The following is a 20,676-nucleotide window of genomic DNA, read 5'->3' as shown; positions in this document are numbered from 1 at the left end:
CTGACTTGCGGAATATCAAGATCAGATCGAGGTTCATCGTGTGAATGGAGAATATATAAAGTGCTTGGAATGATTTTAGTACCATTGGAATACGCCTAATCATTGAATGTTGGCCAATTTTCAGTGAATAAATGTGAATATCAATGCGATTTTTGTTTACTGAAGACACTGATATAGTTAGTTGGTTTTTGATTTGACTAGAGCGTTCCAAAACTCATTGACAACTTCCTGTTGGAAGCAGAGACCACTTATAGGTTTGAAGTTGCACGTTTCAACGAGGGAAAGAGTGTGGTTATATTTTATAAGTTATATTTTTTACTAAGTGTTATAATGGCTGATTCAACGTTGCAGAAGGTAATTTGTTTGTTAACAACACCTAAGACGTCCGTCTAACCCTTCCTGTGCAAAATTTTAGTCCCAAGAGTTCTCAGAAAGGTGAAATATAACTGGTTTTTAACTAGTGCCAACATCGACCGGTAGGGTTACAGGTTACAGCTCGGCTTAGTATTGTTTTGTGTTTCACGATGGCACCAACAAATGTGGTAATTGTCAAACTTTCCTTACCCATTATCGATCATAGTACACGATCCTAAATTTTGTAAAATCCTTATTCACTATTCACTTTCTACAATGCCGCTTAAACATCACCGTTCTACTGTGCTATTAACCTAACCTAACCTTAAATCGTGCACATTGCGCCGTACGTACAATATAAATTGGAAAGTTTAATCCGCATACTTGCCTATCGCGGAAATTTTTCACGTTTTTTTTTACAAATATGTAGATTATTATTGTTACATTTACAAGTCGAACCTGCGTTTCAGTTGACAAAACTTTTAACACTTCCTTGTGATTATGACGCGTATATTTTTCAGCCATGATCTGCCGTCATAAAGCGTCGCTGCCTTATAAAAAATAGTCTGTTGTTAGAAATTTTCGTCATGTATCACACAAGTTGCAAGGTATAATTTTGTCTACATGTCCTTCGAATGATATCATACTTACCTGCAGATATTAGATATTAATAAAATTGAATTTTAACGAATTCATTTGTTTGACGACAAAAATTTCTCAATAACCTGCCAAAATTCGTAAGTCATGTCACCACTAATAAAAAATGACAAATTAATTAAACATATACCGTATTCAGGCGTAGAAGTAGCGTAAAAAAATTAACAACGTAAAAATCACTTGAAATTAGCAGAAATGTTGCCGTTATTTTTTCGCCCTGTTCCAAGCAATGAATCAAAAGGTTCGAAAGATGCTTTTACTGAAACTGAGGTATTTGAGAATAAGTTGAGTAAAACATGCATGAAAGTGAATCTGCTACTGAATTTATACGAAATGTTAATTATTAATTCTCCTTGCAGGTCCAGGAATACAAAGATTCGCTTAAAACGAAGGTAATCAATATCCACTTAAGTCGAAACAACAGTTAATGAACCTTACAATTTGAATCGAAAGTTTAACAGCAGTACCGAATCTATTTCGAACGCTACACTGATCCCCTAACCATTTGCTATTAAAATGTTTTTTCATACAAACATCAGGCGGAACAATTGATCATAAAAGGCTTTCCTGAGAAGATAATGAAGCTTAATGAGCTTTTGGAAACACCGAGCTTCTGCAACCGTGAACTTTCCGATGTACATCAGGATTTGAATGTCCCTATCCCAGATCCAATTTCGCTTAATCATTCCGACGATGGACCAGCAACAAAAAAACTGAAGCTGGAGAACAATTTGAACGATATTGAGGCCAGCGGTACCAAAGTTATGGTTCTCCCCAGCGGACCCGTACCATGTAACAAACCACTCTGTGAACTGATTCGTATTGCCAAGCCGTACATCAGGCAACTTGTCGAGGATTCCAACCTTGTAAGTATATTGTTGAGGAAAAGGTTATAAAACCGCGAAAAATTGAAAACAACAACTCCTGAGATAATTGAGAAGAACATAGCATATTGATTTAAAAATCTATGTCTTATGTAATGCTAGTTTCCCCATATATGTTAATCATTTATTATCTCGGTCGAGAAATGTCGCTCCGTTTTGTTTATTTATTTTCCTTCACATTGTTTCTACAGCTGAAAATGTGGATTTCGTTTATGATTCCAAAAATTGAAGATGGAAACAATTTTGGTGTCTCAATCCAGGAAGACACTTTAGCTGAAATCCAATCAGTTGAAAGCGAAGCTGCAGCATTCTTTGATCAAATTTCGAGGTAAGAAATGTTGCGTATGCCTCGTAAAACACGGCATAATTGAAAATGATGACATATAACAATAATGAAATGCTTTTTTCTAGGTACTTCATATCAAGAGGTAAAATTGTAAGTAAAGTAGCCAAATATCCACACATCATTGACTACAGGCGCTCGGTTCAAGAATTGGACGAAAAGGAATACCTCAGCTTATGGCTGGTGATGTGTGAAGTTCGTAACCGTTACTGTTCGTTACACGACATAGTTATAAAAAATCTTGAGAAGATAAAGCGGCCTCGATCGACAAACGCTGAATCCTTGTATTAAGGAAAAATCAACATCGCCCTCACATATGAGTGCAAACTTTATTCTAATTTAAACCTCAGAGAGTATGATGTGGTAAAAAATGATGAACGATAAAACTAAGAAATCTTGCTTTTCAATTAAATCAGAATTACGTTACAAACATCTTACCACTACCACCACTACTTGAACCCTTTCATTATTGTAATGTGTTCTAAATCTAAAAAAAAAACAAAAAAAAAACTGTTTTCGCCATGTATGGGTTGTAGGATCTGACCATGTTTTAATTTGAACTAGGTTCCATCCACTGCATAGATAAGTATATATATAAACACACTTTTGCTTATTTGCTTGCTTTTAAGCAAATAATTTCTGTTTATTGCGAAATCTATCTCCTTTTTTCTTCAATTATCAAAAAGGTTATCATATATCGTTTAACTTATCGTTCCTGTGGGGTTTGATATGAAATTCGATATTTATGCTTCCTGCATGTATGTACATGCGATCAGCAATTCAGAATCGGCAAATTAATTTTCTCGAGTGATTAGTAAATCATGATCGTCGACTTAATTTATAAGAATTTGAGATTAATTAGACTCTAAAAAATAGACAGACTCCATTGAATAGTAATTATAAAACTACGACCCAAATCATCATTATCACTCTTACTAAACCCAGAAAGAAAACTTCTTCAGCACTGGAAAATATATCTATAATTCAAAGTATCTTAACTTGAAGTACGTAATTTTTTACAACATACCCAAAAGACATGATATTTGTATTTATTAATATAGGTGTGCTCTTAATGAAGATTTGGCAATTGAAGAAGAACTGGAGAAGGTTTACAGAGTGAACATTTCTTTGATGTTCACATTGGTATATTTCTTGAAAATTTACGGTTCAGAAGTACTTTATTTATTTGCAACAAGAATTCAACTGTGTCAAAAGTAATGAAAGTACTTACAGGGCGTAGAATAACTTGTGCCCTCTACTTTCATCTGATACTTTTTACCATCAGTATTGAGTCTACGATTTTTTTTATTCTGTCAGAAATCACACAGCAAAAATATACCTAAATTTCTTTCTTTCGTTATGTCGGTATGTATAACGATCATAGATCTGGAAGGTGTTGTGATTGGTTTCGTCATGGCTGATTATATGGCTCTAAATATAATATACATATAGCATACGTATAACTTTTGATTTAACCTTGTATTTTGAAACGTGAAACGAATAAATGAAAATAGAATAATGTAACAATACACGCGGTGCTTGTAGCTATAGTATTATAAACATCCGATTTCACAAACTCAAAGAGGACAATTTTTGTTTTGGTTTTGTTTGAGGAGAAATTTTTCATACAAAATTTAGCTGTCACAGAACAAACATCGAATTTCAGCAAAAAAATAGAAAAACATTGTTTTATGAATAAAAAAAAGGAAATTTTTAATTCAGTAGAAACCGATATAATGGATTACGAAAGTGAGGCATCGTATCTAGACCGACTGCAGCGCGAGGTAAGTGATTCGCAGTCTTCATTACAAAATAGTTTGTCAAAATGAAATTGTGGATTTGAAAATCTTTCCAATCAAAATTTTTAATGTTCTTCTGAATATAAATTCGGCAGAATGCGACAGCGTCTTTTTTGAAGAAAAGTATTTTTCCTGTAGGCTCTTACGTGTTTAAATGGATTTCCTAACAAAGTTAAAGCCTTAAATGATATCATTGATGCTTATGTACCGGAAGTTGACGTTAAAAGAAATCCGGAAAACAGAGAACCCCAAATACGTGTGCCTTGCATTCCGACTAATAAATACGTTCCGAATGAAACCAGTTTGGAGAATGACCATGTGAATTGTAAGAAAAAAAAAGATATACGTACATTTTTAATTATCGCAAGTACGGATAATCTTGTTAACTATTGATTCGTCTAATATTCACATATTTTGTTCAACCTTTCGGTACACAATCGTGTTTGACTATGTAATGATAAACCAGCAGATGCATTATGCTCCGAATCAAACTCAAGCCGACCTATTCAACGTCATGGATTATCAAAGAGAAATCATCACCGTTCGCGAAGATCAGATCAAATAAATTTTCGACGTCGTCCAGGACCTCTGGCACATATCCTGGCTTTTCTATCAAACAGTCTTGCGGCTTGTACAAAAAATACAGTAATCAGGCCGACTCAATACATTGCAAATCATGCTCTCACCATGTTAAGGGATTAGTAAGACGCGGTATTTTGTCGAACTGCTAATTTTACACCCTGAATAACCGAAGTTATATCTTCTTAATCGCATATCTATTCACATAGCTTAATACAGCGCGGAGATATTATGAGCGCTAAATGTGGCGCTTCGATAATTTGGTCGCTACCGGAAAGTAGAGCGTCGATGAAATTAATGCAGACTGATCTCGGTTCGACGCTCGACAATTGCATGAGAATAATGAGACCAGCCGTGGCTCAGCTTATCGCGGATACAACAAAAGTGATTTCAATTGTTTTTTATACAGTTTTTATGAAATCTAAGATTGGAATCTCAGTTCTTGCGAGTTGTGCAACATTATGTTCTATGTATAATATACCTATAATGTTACAGTTGAAGCGCTGGCTACAAGCGCTTGCTTTGAATTTCACGCCTCCGACGCCTACTTTGATCCATGCTATACGAAAAACCGAAGCCATTGACGGTTGGGCTTACGAGCTTTTCTTCCATTTGAAGTATCTTCAGGAAAATCAGATCCATAATGTCGAAAAGGTATGTGAATCTGTCATTTCATTTTCTTCTGCTTTCATAATTTGTCGCATAATATTGTTAATTACTATGTAAAGATAGGTTTTCAGTTCGCATGAGTAGATTGATACTTAATTGAGATTTGACCAAATTATTTTTAAGAATGCTGTCCCGGGATTGAAAATTAGTGACAAGTTGAGAAACGTGAATCTTTGGCATCGGCTGGTGCGGTTACGAGATAATTATGTCTACCTCTATGAAAGTCTATTCAGCAATAGTCAATTTCACAAGTTATCCGGAGATTCCAAAAAAATATTGGAGTGACTAGCCGCAGTAGGCTTGAGTTATACCCATTTACGGTGTACCTATAGTCAAAGCATTTACGTTTGTCCGTCAGTATCAAAAATGCTTGGCTTCTATGTTATTTGCATTAGTTTGTGTACGATGTACTCTAAGCGGTCATGTCGAAACACTGTTAATAAAATATATGCACTGGATGTGAAGTCGATGTCTCAATTTACATTCATAATGCATATACTCATGTTGTTTTTTAATTGATGTTATTCGGTGATTATATTTATTGTAGATCATCTGAAAATTGTTTTTACTGTAGATGAGCGAATTTTTTTTCGTTGATCGAGTTTGACTGCATGCGCATACTTACACTGAGTGGAAAACCCGTAGACGAACTCGCAAAATTGCTAAACATCGGCATTTATCCCATCAGAAGATACAGTAATAGTCAAAAATGAAAAAAGAAATAAAGAGACTTTAAAGCGAACGACCCACAAGGGAGTATCGGTAAAATGGATCATCCGAAACTCGGGATGAAATTCAGATGAAACTCCGCTGACAGTTACGCATTTACTAAAAATGTGCAAACAGAGCACCAAAACACATTACACCACGTAAAGATACAAGTTCATCAAAAGTGAAATTTCACACAATATAGCCAAAGCCACGATATTATACTAAGCTCACCTTCTCCAGTATTTACGGTCTATTATAACATCTACCTAAATCATCGTTCTTTAGTCCACGCGTCCGTGGTCGCATTTCCATTGCCGAATGTAAACTTAGCAGAAATAAGCTGATCGAATTATGCGATACGGACTTAAAAGAGCAATCTAGATTTTGGTGCGCAAAAGTGCGCAGCTTCCCGCACTCTAAGGACGTACCAGACAACGAATGATGCCGACCGGCACCTTCGACGTTCACTCGCAGATCTCGACCAGTCGAGATGAGTCCCTCACAGCCTTTGACTACCGAATTGCCGTCGCTTGCGACGTCAGGCGCTGAATTTGAATACCGCAAACCAATACCGTTGATTGAAGAATTATTCCACCTATCCCCCGAAAACTAGTCACGAAAATTTGATCAAGGGTATCCGACTTTACATCTTTAGTTATAATGAATCAGTCAATGTACACGTTAAAATAAACATCAAACGATAACAAATCGTGAATTTTACATTTAAAAAATGTAATATTTATGCGCTCTAAGGTCGCCGTAGAATTATGGACTGGACATAATGTATGAAGAAGTTCAGCCCCTAAAATAGAAACGAAAGTAGTTCTGGCGATAATCCCATTGCTCTGGACTTACCGACTGGTCTCATCGGATCGACACGAATATTGCACTTTCCCCCGCAACCCTTCAGTTCCCTTACCATGCGGTCACCGACGAAGCAGAGTGCATAAGGCTAGCAGTCTTTATACATCCGAACTCAATGGTATAATAACGAAATTTATTCGGAGCACGTAGTTTATCTCTGTAGCGCCTCTAGCGGTGGAAGATGGCGAACAGGGTTTCCCAAATTCAACCCGTTCAACCCTTATGATCCCCCCACTCCAAGATCGCAGGAGCGGAATCAGCAATATCAGCACTCACTGTTGTCAGCAGACGCCTGCCCCCTCCACGCGACTAAGCTCTTGATTGAGTTCGTGCGCTGGCTGCTTCACTCTTCGTACACTGTGGTAAATTGGGGATCAGTTGCTTTGAATTCTTCCCTGTGTCAGGACCGTAGAAAAACGTTACCGCCGCACCTTTATACAATCGTAAGGTAAAAATCTTAATATATACGATCGTTTATTTTCTGAGATTGCGTATTGCCACTTCGAAGTGCTGACAAACTCTGTGCCCATTTTGTCGGGTGGCACCAGATAAAACTTGGATTGCAATTTATCCCAAACGCGTCGTTACACTGGCAACAACCGTTGCACACCTACCGCCATTTTGTCTATGTGAAACATTTTGGAGGGAAATTATTGACACATTTATCTTGGAGACTGCAATAATTTTTCTAATTTCATTGGAGTAAAATACGAATGTAAGAACGAACGTTATGCGCATAACGCGTTGAATTTCATTGTGAAGCTTTTTATCACGTATATTATTGTACTATATGGTATAAATTCAATTCTCAACTGTCACGTACACACGAGAATATTCTCGCGTTACACTCACACTCGAGACATCTGAGTTACCTAGAATAATCTGGTTCTCCTTAGAAATGGCTCGTACCAAGCAAACTGCCCGTAAATCGACGGGAGGAAAGGCTCCTCGTAAACAGTTAGCCACAAAAGCTGCCCGCAAGAGTGCACCTTCAACTGGTGGAGTGAAAAAACCCCATCGTTACAGGCATGTAAAAAATCTTTCATACAATTTGTTAAAAGATGGATGAATTTTTCCAAAATGTAGTAATAATTGCTACTGAAAACATGAAATGCTAATAACGTAATTTCACTGATTTTCTCATCTTAGGCCTGGAACCGTGGCTCTGCGTGAGATCAGGAGATACCAGAAATCTACAGAATTACTGATCAGGAAACTACCCTTCCAGCGTCTTGTTCGTGAAATTGCCCAGGACTTCAAGACTGATCTTCGTTTCCAGAGTGCGGCAATTGGAGCTCTGCAAGAAGCATCTGAGGCTTACCTAGTTGGTCTTTTTGAAGATACCAACTTGTGCGCCATTCACGCTAAGCGGGTCACTATTATGCCCAAAGATATACAGTTAGCTCGACGAATCAGAGGCGAACGTGCTTAAGCATTGGTCAATTGAATTGGCTGACATTGTAAACGTTATCACTCCATTCTTTTCCGTTTTTTTTTTTTTTAAGTATTGACAATGCACAAAAGTACGTTATGGTAATATCAATCCCTTGTTACATTCATCGTATAATCGTCACTGCCAAACGTGTTACTGGGCACTAACACAATTATCCACAGATGATAGCCAGTAGTTTACAATAACATGTAGATTTTGTTGAATAAGAAATTGTCTTTTCAAAGTGGGTGGCAGCAGAAACAATGGATTGGTTTTGTTAACACTCATTATTTTACTAAACATCGCCCCTCATACACATATATTAGAAAACGTAAGTGTATTAGTTTTTAGTTAAAAATGAAGTCTAAATATTAGAGTGCTCTGCCATATACTTTTATTATTTCATATCAGGCAATTATCTAGTTTTTGAAATATGAAAGAGAAATAGTAAATCTTATATCTCGTTCAGTTCTGATTCGGTTTCGTCGAGATAAAAATAATTCACATCAATAGTCTAAAAGCGATGTGGACTATTTTTCTGTAATGATATTCCTGCATCTTGATAATTGTCTGTACATACAATATAAGTATGTGACACTTCCAGGCACTCATAATCTGAAAAATATTTACTAAGCTGTGTAGAGTAATTTGAAATATACATATAATTATTACGTAAATCTTGTTTATTACTCATTTTATAGAACCCAACCCAGATACCTCACATTCTCGGGGGGGACACTCGATACAATTTCAATTTCCAATATGATGCAATAGCATATATTTCAGCAACACAACAAGTAACGGAAAAACCTCGCGGGGAGTGGGGAGGTTTAGGAAAACAGTATAGCGGTTTAACGAGTATTTGAAGTGACGTCTTATTGAATATAAACAGGATTTATAAGGAAGTGAGCGATGAGTCATGCTTTGACGCAATGTATGAAAAATGAGTACTCCCACAGATTTCACCGGAATAAAGCGTTGCGTGTGGTTTTACGCTGGGCGCCTGGAAGTCGTACAGGACAGAGCAATACACATATCAAGCATCATTACTATTATTATTATTGTTGTGTTGTTGTTATTATCATCATTGTGAAAATTCATTGCATGCTCCTGCTCTTGACACAGCGGATTCCTCCAATAAGGAAACGGATAACACGCAAAGCTGTAAGGAAAACTGCTATTGGTCCTCTGAGACCCGCGTTTAAGTTCTGAGCCATTCCCGATGCAGGTTCCAGAGTAGGGGGAATCCTCGGAGAGAGTACTCACTGCCATCGAAGTAGAAGGAGTTAAAACTCAAGCTCTATATTTTATAGCAAATTTCGTGCGTCAAAGGTGAGTTATCTTGACAGATTTTAGAAATTCTTACGCGACCTAGCTTATTACTCGCGATATCAGGTATCGGTATGAGAATTTTTATGATATTAAACGAAAAATAGTCATTGTTTCCGTTCGACTTCACGACATGACGATATTAGCGTCGTCGCCATTTTATCGCGTTTCTGTTTTGTGGGCCGAGCCGATTTCATGTATTGACATTTTTAGAGCACGCTGTTTCCGAGGTTGTTGAACTGCTGCAAGCAACATCAATTTCTAGTATTCGCGCGGGCAATTTTATTTCTGAATAATATTTGTATGTGTTATTATACCTAACAAAGCTCACATAACAAACTTAGTTCTGTCAAATGTCTAATTATAATAACTGTGTTTAGATTACTTCTAGAAATAGTAGCTAAGCTCATGGTATATAGAGCTTTGGCGTCCTGTTAACGGAACGTCTCGAATTCGTAAAATTTTCTGTAGAATTCAGCTCAGTCTTACCATTATTGTTACTTTTAATATCCCGAGATTTTCATTTATGTACCAAATTACTGCTGAGTCCTTTTTTTCCTACATTAATGAAAAAATTGATTGCTCGAGTATGTGATGTCATTCAGTAATGATCTCTGCTAGAATTTTGTTTACCATGACATCACCATTTTTTCCCTCACCAAATCCTCTGTTATGCATTTAATGTACTTATTATATATACTTTAATTTTCAGCTATAAGCCATGGCTCGTACCAAGCAAACAGCCCGTAAATCAACTGGTGGTAAAGCTCCCCGTAAACAGTTGGCTACTAAAGCAGCCCGTAAAAGTGCTCCCTCGACTGGGGGTGTGAAAAAACCTCATCGTTACAGGTAAATATCGACAAACAATACTGAACACAAAATTTGATGAAAGTGATGACGAAAAATCTTCATTATTATGATCATGATTAAACAACTGAAATTTTCAGGCCAGGTACTGTAGCTCTTCGTGAAATCAGAAGATACCAGAAGTCGACTGAGTTGTTGATCAGGAAATTGCCATTCCAACGTTTGGTGCGTGAAATAGCGCAAGACTTCAAGACTGATCTACGTTTCCAGAGCGCAGCCATCGGCGCCCTGCAAGAAGCTTCTGAAGCTTATCTGGTCGGTCTGTTTGAAGACACTAACCTCTGCGCTATTCATGCCAAACGTGTCACCATCATGCCTAAGGATATACAATTGGCTCGACGAATCCGAGGAGAGCGTGCTTAAAGCGGAGCGGTTAAATTTCATGCATACCGATTAATAATATTATTAATATTCATTATAATTGATGAAATCAGATGTTCATTGATACCTATATTGTCTCTTGTATTTTGGCTTGTATCGAATGTTTTAGACGTAATTAACACGCACACGCACACAATACACACCCATTCGTACATACGCACGTGTATCAGATACATAAAGTTTGACTACTAACGGTTTTACTAACATTATTATTATGATTATTATTACTACTATTAATTTTTCAAGCATTTTCACACAGAGCAGCTGTACATATTCGAATACTACTATTCTATATTGTTTCTCCTTTATTTTCACTGTAAAAATTAGTAACATTTATCCAATGGCTCATTAACGGTTGATTTTGAAGATATCAACTTAAATGAAATTCTTTTGATATTGCATTTAGATGTCATTGTTATTTTCATTATATTATCGAACAAGATTAAATAATCATATATTCTTTTTCTGCATTGGCACTAAATCCAATATATTCTCAACCAAAAGGGAAGTAATTGAAGTGGTTGGGCAGTGTCATTAAACCCTATCGTCATTACACAACATTATACAACAAGAGTATAAGTGTACTTTAGAATTTAAGTGTCTGTTTGTTTAGTACTAGATCAATTATAATGGTCTCAGATTTGGTTATGTTTACGAATAAGTTACGTAATTGATTTTAATTTACTCGTGTGTTCAATTTTCTGTGCAGAATACATATTTCGTAAATAAATTCTCTAAATTCAGCTATTGTATTATATACATCATACCCCCCATATTTTATTCAATATTAGCAGTGTAATTTAATGGTAACTATATAATAAACTGTTTTAGTTGTCAATCACCACTTTTATTTCACAGAATAATATCATTAAAACTTGGTTTGCGACTCTGTTCAAGATATTCACACATATTCTGGCTATGTATTGCATTAATTTTGTGGATTTTATAATAACTACTCAATAACAGAACCTTATTTAGATTAGAAAGAATGAAACTAACGTAATTTGTTTTACCAGTGAAACGTTTTGATTCTATGATGCGTCAGTTGTAACGAAGTAATTAATACTTGATGTTCTAGTGACAGTATCTTGAACAGAGCATACAATGTACACTATTCTATAATTTTATTTAACAATCAAGAGAATTCTATCCATATAATGCGGAATTATTAATTAAGTTGCCAATACATTTATACAATGGTGTTTGAAAAGGCATTACATTATTCTAGTTAACTTTATTCAAACTTGTTTACGTGGAGATACTGGAGCCAGACGAATTGATACATTAGCAACAAATTATTTCAGATAAGAATCAAATCATTGCACATAATCTTACAACTATTACATAGTAATAACTGTTACTTCTTGTAAAATTTGGTGAGAGCGCGTATGAACGGTCGATGTTCAATAAAAGAATATATGTATAATAAGTTAGACCTTTTCAAACAGTGCATGTTTTTAATGTCAACCGAAGTAAATATATATTAATGGAACTGTCCCGTTCATAATCGAATAACACAATTATATATACAGTTTCTCAATGAATCATTAAATATATAATTTAATCATGGTACCGAACAATCAAGTCTCCAATATTGATGCATATTAATTAATATGTTAGGGGAGACTTAAGTCAGAGATCTTCAAAAATAAACTCAAGGGTCCGATTTGAATTTTCACGAATTGTCACGTAATTTCTATATCGTTTATTGTTAGTAACATTACTATGCTATTTATTGTAGTCAACTATTGGTAAATGTGTTCATTTTTTTTACACGACACTGAGAAATATAATTATAATGATCATTTAATAAAAAGGCACCTGACACACATATATTGTACAATTTGGTGGTTCAAATGAAAAACTAGTGAAGATTTATAAACAAAAAATCACAAGTGTCTCTTTACATACAAACATAACAGCATTGAGTAGATATTTCATCAACCACTGTAGATATTAAATACTGTCAGGTTACTTGTACAAGTACCAATACTGCTCCTGACATAAGGTCAAGGTTTTATAAGCTGGATGTGACGCGAAATATTCGCTCTGACTTACACGTAGGGCTGCTCTTGCAGGTATATTCGTAAACAAACATTTTCTGAAATGAAGTCTTCAAATCGGAAGTAGACTTGTATTCGGAACAATATGATAAATTCTAACAAGGAGTATAACAAATAATGTCTTTCTTTAAATGAGCATTAAATTTTGATGTTAGTAAGAAATAATAAACCAATCATATCATATCGGTCTACTGCATACAATATATGATTTATTCATTGAAAGATTATGTAAACTGTCAGATAATGATAATAAATTGTTTATTAAACTTTTTCTTTGATAAATATCTACATTCTTGCTATAATTGAGAGACTAAGACAATGTATATTACAAATCGCAACATATCTATAAATAAATGGTATTTACAAACGGGTAACGGTCCTTCCCTCCTGATGAAGTTAAAAATTCAACCATAAGTTCCACATCATGCGTTCATTCCAATGCTTCTCGTCAAATATAATGATAGACCATTAATTTGCTGTGAATATTTAAATGAATGTCACTAAATCATAAATTAGAAAATAAATATCGACATTATCATGGGTTAACTTTATTTAGACCATGAGAATTATTCAGATATCCTTACGATTTTAAATAGCTGTGCACGTGATCAGTATCGCTTTCTTTATCGCTTAATATTAAATATAAAGAAGTTGCATACACGTATACATTGTCTAATACAATGTTGTGCTGCCAGTGCCGGATGATAATTCGTGATCTAATATCAATAGCTGCATTGGACAATTTTCATCACAACATAACAAGAATTTTAATTGTGAAAAGAATTTAATATAAGCCATTGGAAAGAAGCATGGTGATGTCGTTAGTAGTACAGATGTAAACTCTATCGAGTGATTATAAGCGAATGTGGTTGTTGTTTCCAGAGGCCGGGCCTCGCACCTGCCGTCTAGTCCTGGGTAAACATATGCAAGAACTATTCGTTACTATCCATGATTAACGGATAGCTTAAACACGACAATCACTGCAGTATGTAGTACTTAAAAGGTATGAGAGTTTGCACTTCAAATTTGTGTGCACTATTTTCAACAAAAGTATCCAAACATAATATTGAACTCTTCTAAACATTTACCGCGCAGCCAATTTTCACATTAGACGACGGTTAGGATTAGAGAAAAAAATAGTTAACTTAAACTCTGGCTTGGATATCGATTTGGCTGAACAAATCTAGCAGAGTATTTCATAATTCAATGCGCATGCACTGAGAGATGCACGAAAATTTGGGACGTCAAAAAACTGAGGAAACTGTGTAACCAATCAATTACAGTTATATACATCACGGGTAAATACAAACATGAAAGATTAAAACTCTATTGAAAACATTTGTATTACAATTAAGTCTAACTATATTTGTATTCATGGTTTACCTTTCCATAAAAGATAATCAGAATCATAGACGAATTTTGATTTTATATGCACTTTGATTCAAATATTCCTTGGTACATTGTTAGTAGCTTACCATGTTCACTGGCCAAAAAGTATGAAATTGTCACACAAATAAACAAATTGGTCAAAATAATGAAGAACATACAACGTACATGAAATATTCATAAAAATGATTTAAAGGACGGATGTTTCAATTCACCATAAAATAATATATCCTATGAATTTTATGTATCTACACTAAACATTGATTTTAGTTTGAACATAAATAGATTTTCTTAATTGCCGACATTAATGATAACAATAACAGTAATAAGAGTAAAATTAAAATTAATAATAATAATAATAATGATAATAACAATAACGGATGCGATTGTATTCAAGGTAATCACTGAGTATTAGTTTCAATACATAATTAACTACGTATTAAAAAAACCGAGATAACGAAGAGTATCAATGCATAAAGTGACTTTTAAATAATCAAAGCAGAAAACTTTTTATACCTGCATGTTATCGTTGCATTTGGTGATGTTGTTATTATGAAGTTAATTGAGAAGTAAATCAATTGACATGGAAACGGACATCATATAATACGAATTTGTTTCGATTGTTTAAAAATATTTCAAATTTCATATAACCCACATGTGTGACTTATATTTATGTGAATAATTTCAACTAATTTTTAGTAGCAAGGTAATAATAATCCAACAAATAATAAATTTGAGCAGTAACCTATACATATATTATGCAGTTTAAATTCTAGAATCAGGTTTGTACTATGATAGATTCTGTCCAACATTATCATCGTAAGTTTAAATTGATCATACGGCTACAGTGGTATGATGATAAACCAAATATTAAACGCGATATGAGAGATGTGACAATGTTTATGCAGATGGAAGAATTGAAGATTAAAATAAAATCGTTATATTAAAAAAGCACAACCAGCGTGTCTCGAGTAAGTACAAATTACAGTTGGTATCATATACTCCATCAGATTCCAACAATTGTTGTCTAGTTTTAAACTCATATTTTCATTGGGATTGAACACTTTGCAGATAAATACGAATATTTACAGATTAATTTAATTTGAATTATCTTTAAGCAATCGGAATGCGAATGGAGTACGTGGTGCTCTCCCGCAAGTACAAATATCCTACATTTCAAAAAGGAACAACATAATCCTATGGATTGGATTAGTTAGCATTACCTGTAGTGATCCCGCACTGCCTGATCCTCTCGAGTTGAATTGCGGCATGTATTTAGCTTACTCTCCAGGGCCTGTGATAACAAAAACAAATTGTTAGAATTGTGAAAGTTTTGGAGTTTTATAACGTGTCTTGAAACAGTTTTAATTATCTTATGCTGTTTTCTCGCTTGAGTTGGTGAAATAGTACCGTGCAGAATGTATTAATACCTCATAATCAATGTGCAACTGCTCACGTGTATTATAGAAATTTATTCTAGGATAAAGAAATACCTTCATGAAACCTCTATTTAGCCTTTTTTCAAATCTAACATCTTTTCTAGCATTGAATTACAATCGACTGTTTTATCGGCAAACTTTGTGTCTTGACGTTCCATTATACGACATGTGGGATCACATGCATTGCCGAGACACAAGGTAGAAGGGGAGCTTTAGCATGGAAGAATCGATTGTTGTTAAAACTAAAAGCAGATAAGCATGCAAACGTAAAGAAAAAAACCAAATAAGGACCTGCAGCATATGGAAGTATGTGGTAGTAAAGTGGGGAGTATCAGACATCAGCATTTGGCGGGCCTGGGCTGCTGCTGGATACATTGAGTAGGTGTCTGAACTTGAATTGATGGTTTACCAGCGGGTGGAGTAGAATTGGTCTTTTTTCCACCAGGGCATGAGCACTTTATCCTTCTACAGTCCATGCAGACCCACCTGTCAAGCTACCAACACACCAACTAACTACCAGACTACCAAAGTACCTATTTATACTGGACTTTTAACAGGTGTCTCTAACATCTAAACAGAGAATTATACGTAAAAATGTCTGCGAAAAACCAGCCCCTGTAATCTCCTCGTCTCTAGTGGACAGGATTTCATTTAGTACTATGCCCTGGGTATGTCCTTCTTGTAATAAAATTTTGTACCATGTCTTGGTACTAATGGTTGTATGTAAGTGGGTAAAAGGATTATGGAGCGTATTTCAAATAAACGAAGACATTGCAAAGAATTTTTTTTGATTTCTCAAGATTTTCAATAAGACAGATTCAAGAATTATCATTGAAAACAAAAATAAAGAATTCTCAAACAGAGACACTGTACAAAAGCCATGCTGCTAGCTACTATTACATTATAGCGTATATGAATGTACCGGAAAATAAATTACATACAAATTGACATATACATAGAAGCTTTACACACCATGCACAATATGGGATATTTCATCCTCGGTGAAACTTACCCCAACTTTTCGCATCAGGTCCCCAATCATGTTCATTGCGAGTATCCTTGTACAGGGTGCCAGTGGTGGATTCATGTTATTATTGTTGTTACCAATCATACCTCCGATAACTCCATTTCCAACTATTTGTGAAGAAAGATAAAAACATGTTACAATTTGTTTTTCAAGGAAAATCTGTACCTCTCTGTCTTGTGGCTGTTTGGTTTTGAATCGAACCACTAATATTCGTATGCTTAATCTGATTATAAAATAATATCTGACCGAAAGGCCAAATTCTCCCATTAGTCGTGTAACAAATAAATGCAAAATACCACAACCTCCACATTGGTGAGACGAGCACACTTTAGGATTTTAATACCAGTCAAAAATATTACTGAATAGAAATAAAACAAATTTGAAATAAAAACGACATTTTATTAGAATCATAATGTATGTATATGTATGCATAATATTAAGGGCATGCAATAATGTGCAAGTATAATGGACAAAGAGTATATAAAATACATATCATAATTGCGTACGAAAATTCTCAGAATAGGTATAATGGCAGTGTTAAATTTCGAAACTATTATTCTACGCAATATTGGCCTAAGAGACATTCTATTCAGAGTTTACACACATCTCGCATCTTGAGCAAGTATCACAGTTATTGATGAAGAACATTGTGAAGGTTGTAATTTTTGTTAAAGTTGTGATCTTGATATTTTAAACAACGCACATGTATCGTTGATACAGACAAAATTTTTCTGTATCAGATATTCATAATTCTTACAAATAAATTTTACGAACCATGAACTATCTGCTTTGTAAAACTGCGTGTCAAGTCGCAAATGTAAAATAGTACAGCAATAAACATAAAATTATTTACAGAACAAAAAAAGTCTTAACACGTTTCGAATAATCTTTAAAAAAAAGAAAAAAAGGAACAACCTATACACTTTACAAATTTAGAACACATATGTTATTTTTGATATACTGAAATTTGATACGCTGTGTAAACCAAAAAAAAAAAAAATATATATATATATATATATATCAGAGAACGGGGAAATGATGTTGAAAATAAATGACGGTTTTCAACAAATTCGTCAATCTAAGGTTATCACACAAAGTATAGGTAGGTACCAGTAGTAAAAAGAATTAAACAATTAGAAACAATGTCAGTACATGGATAGAGTAATCCGCCTAAATTCTAAGCTCAAAATTTATCCGTCTGTGAAGTTTTCGCGTAACTTTTGGTGATAAAGATCTCTTGGCTTTTATAGGGGATTTTTTGCCAGAGGATAACAATTCAGTTATAGTCATAAAATTAGATATTGTCTTCGTTGTATGAACAGCACTATGCATCTTACTCTTTAATGGAGGAGCTGTTGTATGTGTTGTCGGAGGTATCGTTTGGGGTGTAGAAGGACTGCTGGATGGTGTGAGTGTCTCCAGTTCCACCTGAAGCTTATTACTATCCACAATACTCCGTACTCTGTCCACAGATTTATCATTATCCGGTTGATGACGTTCTTGTACTTGTATTTCCTGCTTCAAATCTGTAAATCAACCATGGCTAGTTATGAGATATTTCTATGAGAAGACGGAATAATGGCTTGCACCAAGTTTCACACAAGTTACTCACCTCTGATTTCATCCATAAGCCGCTGTACCATTACCTTCAAGCCTTCCTTCTCATCCAACTCAGATTCGAGTAATGCATTTCGTTCAATGGCCAAATTACACTTTGCCTCCATTTCCTCTTCCGTCACCATATTAACTCTATGATTAAAAAAAATGTAATTTTTCTTTCATTGAATTAACACCAAATCAAGAGATACTTCTATCTAATCATTCAACAGGACAGTGCACTTTCAATACTCTCTTGCTACATTAGAAACGGTCTTAGTCTGCATCCTGCTATGTCATGTTGGACCTACATTAATCATGGGAAGTTCAAAGATAACTGATATACTGTGAATAATTACAAAAACTCATGTAGAATATTACAAATGGAATCGCATCAACTCAAGCAGTGGTATCGCTAATTTCTATTTTAGAAGAAAATGTATCTAGATTAAAATAATTGACATATACTGATGAATTGGGGTTATTTATTTTTGATCCTCCACTAGGATTTCTTGAGAATTCTGTATCAATTTGAGGTTTGACCGTTCAATTATTAGGTTTTAAGGGTTCTGAGTAAAAGAAATAGATGCTCATATTAATTTTTGCGAATAATTTTGACAAGTACCTTTGCGCCCTTTCCAAATCATCATTCTTCTGTTCTAGTTCTCGTATATATTTCACCAATTGATCTTGTCTAGATTGAAGATCGTGGGCCTTTGCCTGAAATGCAGCACAATCAATTGATTGCTGATCTAACCGAGCTCTGAGTTGTTCGACTTCCGTAGCAAGCCGTGTATTTCTCTGTCGCAGTTCTCTATTTGCCTTTTCAGACTGTTCAAGTGAAGTTTCTAGTTCTTTTTCTAACATTTGGGAATTTTCTTGGAATTCTTCCAACTCATGTTCTGTGTCCTCTTTCCTGTGGTGCAATTATAATTTCGTTTTTTAATTATAGTTACTGAATAGCTGAGAAACAGAAAACGGCACAATCATAATACAAATAGCGGAAAGTTTGAAATTGCATTGAGTGATAATACCGTTGATGTAGCTGATGCGCCAACTCCATCCAATATTGAATTTCTTCATCCTTATTAGAAAAATGAGGCAGATCGATCTCCATCATTCTGCCAGTTTACGATCTTTCTTGTATCCAAATATTGAATCTTTAATTGGTTTCACGCAGATCCGTTATCAGCCGTTTGTTGTTGTGCGTAAAATAGACAGGAGCCAATATTATGCAGAAAGGCTCATTCTGTAAGGAAATGACACCACAAGGTTAGCGTTACATACTGCAAATTTTAACACCACTGACTGATGGTTCATAAATTCGCGATAGAACTTATTCAAATATTTTGAACACAGATATCACTAAGACGCGAAATTGTTAAAAACTTGTAACCTTTATACACGATAAGCTTGTCCAATGTGTATAAAATTGGTAAAAAACGATAACTTGATATTAGGTATGTAATGGTGGTACCTCGAATATCGCAATACGTTTGACATTTGGCAATGAAGTAATTCTATTATAACCAAACGTGTACGTATAATTAATCGCTTGCTCTTCAGAATATGTCATCAATTTCTTCGTGGCAAGATTAACTCGGCAAAGAGCGTCAAGAAGCGCGAAGGTCACGAGTGCTGCTAGTTATAATAACCTGATAAAAACAATTAATAGTCACTTATTGGCGATGTTGAATGAAAAGTGGAAGCATTTGCATGTGACAGAAATGTCATTGCTAATTAATGAGTCACTCAATGTCCTGCCCGATACGGAAAAATTGTGCTTTCCATTTATATATTGCCAACAAGGCTCGACTTTTGACGAAATTTCGAAACAGCCAGTAAGCTTCAAGCGGCAATCTGTCGCTCAATATTCATGAAATTGTACTCACATTCATCTAAAATTATCAACACGATACGCCGAGTAGATGTTTACTGATCGCAAAATGGCAGCACGCGAAAACCACTCATCTCGAACGAACTACAGTTCGAGATGGCATTCGAGGGAACAGGTTGCTCGTGTACGCGACCTAACCTCACCTCGCGCGATTTCTCTCATGAAGCATTGGGTATACAAACACTAGACTTACCTGGAGATTAAGCTTTTTCCGTACTACGGATCCTTTGGTATATTTACGTTGGCGTACCTGACTCCAAAATGATGCCAATATGCTCATTCCTCACTGATCCGTTGACTTCCTCTTTTTCAAAGGATTGCGTCTCAAGTGGCTTCGACCGTTAAAGAAGGTACCGGATCGCTAATACGGCTCCTGATGACGTTAGGCTCACCCAGGCC

The 20,676-nt window shown here is 35.1% G+C and overlaps 5 protein-coding genes across 15 annotated transcripts; 4 read left to right on the top strand and 1 right to left on the bottom strand.

Moving 5' to 3' along the window:
* The first annotated feature begins 204 nt into the window (after positions 1 to 204).
* On the top strand, positions 205 to 3,767 carry LOC124176726 (proteasome activator complex subunit 3). Of its 4 annotated transcripts, none has more exons than XM_046558352.1 (5): positions 205 to 354; positions 1,371 to 1,403; positions 1,551 to 1,877; positions 2,087 to 2,223; positions 2,307 to 3,767. In XM_046558352.1, the coding sequence occupies exons 1-5, from the start codon at positions 331 to 333 to the stop codon at positions 2,527 to 2,529; spliced, it is 744 nt and encodes a 247-aa protein (XP_046414308.1). In that variant the 5' UTR covers positions 205 to 330; the 3' UTR covers positions 2,530 to 3,767. The 4 variants fall into 4 exon arrangements, with proteins under 4 accessions (XP_046414308.1, XP_046414310.1, XP_046414309.1 ...); XM_046558354.1 differs by lacking the exon at positions 205 to 354 and adding an exon at positions 418 to 542; XM_046558353.1 differs by lacking the exon at positions 205 to 354 and adding an exon at positions 795 to 962.
* Positions 3,768 to 3,974: 207 nt separating this feature from the next.
* Positions 3,975 to 5,570, top strand: LOC124175656. Its single transcript, XM_046556057.1, has 6 exons — positions 3,975 to 4,022; positions 4,176 to 4,429; positions 4,535 to 4,738; positions 4,826 to 5,000; positions 5,112 to 5,270; positions 5,409 to 5,570. Exons 1-6 carry the CDS (start codon positions 3,975 to 3,977, stop codon positions 5,568 to 5,570), a joined length of 1,002 nt encoding a protein of 333 aa, XP_046412013.1.
* Positions 5,571 to 7,154: 1,584 nt separating this feature from the next.
* On the top strand, positions 7,155 to 8,969 carry LOC124176733 (histone H3.3A). Of its 2 annotated transcripts, none has more exons than XM_046558364.1 (3): positions 7,155 to 7,308; positions 7,757 to 7,886; positions 8,010 to 8,969. In XM_046558364.1, exons 2-3 carry the CDS (start codon positions 7,759 to 7,761, stop codon positions 8,290 to 8,292), a joined length of 411 nt encoding a protein of 136 aa, XP_046414320.1. In that variant the 5' UTR covers positions 7,155 to 7,308; positions 7,757 to 7,758; the 3' UTR covers positions 8,293 to 8,969. The 2 variants fall into 2 exon arrangements, with proteins under 2 accessions (XP_046414320.1, XP_046414321.1); XM_046558365.1 differs by having other exon boundaries at positions 7,291 to 7,303.
* A 498-nt stretch (positions 8,970 to 9,467) lies between these two features.
* Positions 9,468 to 11,612, top strand: LOC124176732 (histone H3.3A). Its single transcript, XM_046558363.1, has 3 exons — positions 9,468 to 9,624; positions 10,334 to 10,470; positions 10,569 to 11,612. Exons 2-3 carry the CDS (start codon positions 10,343 to 10,345, stop codon positions 10,849 to 10,851), a joined length of 411 nt encoding a protein of 136 aa, XP_046414319.1. The 5' UTR covers positions 9,468 to 9,624; positions 10,334 to 10,342; the 3' UTR covers positions 10,852 to 11,612.
* Positions 11,344 to 20,610, bottom strand: LOC124176723 (nuclear distribution protein nudE-like 1-B). Of its 7 annotated transcripts, none has more exons than XR_006869447.1 (9): positions 20,273 to 20,425; positions 19,415 to 19,629; positions 19,006 to 19,296; positions 18,397 to 18,533; positions 18,122 to 18,310; positions 16,770 to 16,891; positions 16,049 to 16,251; positions 15,542 to 15,612; positions 11,344 to 13,408 (listed from the first exon to the last, which is right to left on the bottom strand). XR_006869447.1 is itself a non-coding variant. In XM_046558339.1 (9 exons), exons 3-8 carry the CDS (start codon positions 19,498 to 19,500, stop codon positions 16,096 to 16,098), a joined length of 981 nt encoding a protein of 326 aa, XP_046414295.1. In that variant the 5' UTR covers positions 19,501 to 19,629; positions 19,858 to 20,035; positions 20,273 to 20,424; the 3' UTR covers positions 11,344 to 15,612; positions 16,049 to 16,095. The 7 variants fall into 7 exon arrangements, 5 of the variants coding, with proteins under 5 accessions (XP_046414295.1, XP_046414296.1, XP_046414294.1 ...); XM_046558339.1 differs by adding an exon at positions 19,858 to 20,035 and having other exon boundaries at positions 11,344 to 15,612; positions 20,273 to 20,424; XR_006869446.1 differs by lacking the exon at positions 11,344 to 13,408 and adding an exon at positions 13,774 to 13,843.
* Between the last annotated feature and the right edge of the window lie 66 nt (positions 20,611 to 20,676).

This window comes from Neodiprion fabricii, chromosome 2 (genome assembly GCF_021155785.1).
Source record: "Neodiprion fabricii isolate iyNeoFabr1 chromosome 2, iyNeoFabr1.1, whole genome shotgun sequence".
Classification (NCBI taxonomy): Eukaryota; Metazoa; Arthropoda; class Insecta; order Hymenoptera; family Diprionidae; genus Neodiprion; species Neodiprion fabricii.
Note: the sequence above shows the minus strand (reverse complement) of the source record. Positions and strands in the feature narration are given on the sequence as shown.

Bases quoted from the DNA above. Each gene is read 5' to 3' on its own strand.
- LOC124175656 (XM_046556057.1), top strand. From the start codon at position 3,975: ATGGATTACGAAAGTGAGGCATCGTATCTAGACCGACTGCAGCGCGAG. The intron at 4,430-4,534 runs ATTCGTCTAATA...ATCAAACTCAAG, and splicing joins GATAATCTTGTTAACTATTG to CCGACCTATTCAACGTCATG. The intron at 5,271-5,408 runs GTATGTGAATCT...ATTATTTTTAAG, and splicing joins AGATCCATAATGTCGAAAAG to AATGCTGTCCCGGGATTGAA.
- LOC124176732 (XM_046558363.1), top strand. From the start codon at position 10,343: ATGGCTCGTACCAAGCAAACAGCCCGTAAATCAACTGGTGGTAAAGCT. The intron at 10,471-10,568 runs GTAAATATCGAC...TGAAATTTTCAG, and splicing joins AAAAAACCTCATCGTTACAG to GCCAGGTACTGTAGCTCTTC.
- LOC124176726 (XM_046558351.1), top strand. From the start codon at position 1,207: ATGTTGCCGTTATTTTTTCGCCCTGTTCCAAGCAATGAATCAAAAGGT. The intron at 1,878-2,086 runs GTAAGTATATTG...TTGTTTCTACAG, and splicing joins TTGTCGAGGATTCCAACCTT to CTGAAAATGTGGATTTCGTT. The intron at 2,224-2,306 runs GTAAGAAATGTT...GCTTTTTTCTAG, and splicing joins TTCTTTGATCAAATTTCGAG to GTACTTCATATCAAGAGGTA.
- LOC124176733 (XM_046558364.1), top strand. From the start codon at position 7,759: ATGGCTCGTACCAAGCAAACTGCCCGTAAATCGACGGGAGGAAAGGCT. The intron at 7,887-8,009 runs GCATGTAAAAAA...TTCTCATCTTAG, and splicing joins AAAAAACCCCATCGTTACAG to GCCTGGAACCGTGGCTCTGC.
- LOC124176723 (XM_046558340.1), bottom strand. From the start codon at position 19,500: ATGATGGAGATCGATCTGCCTCATTTTTCTAATAAGGATGAAGAAATT. The intron at 18,534-19,005 runs GTACTTGTCAAA...TTTTAATCATAG, and splicing joins GATTTGGAAAGGGCGCAAAG to AGTTAATATGGTGACGGAAG. The intron at 16,892-18,121 runs GTAAGATGCATA...CTTCACAAATAG, and splicing joins AACAGCTCCTCCATTAAAGA to TTGGAAATGGAGTTATCGGA.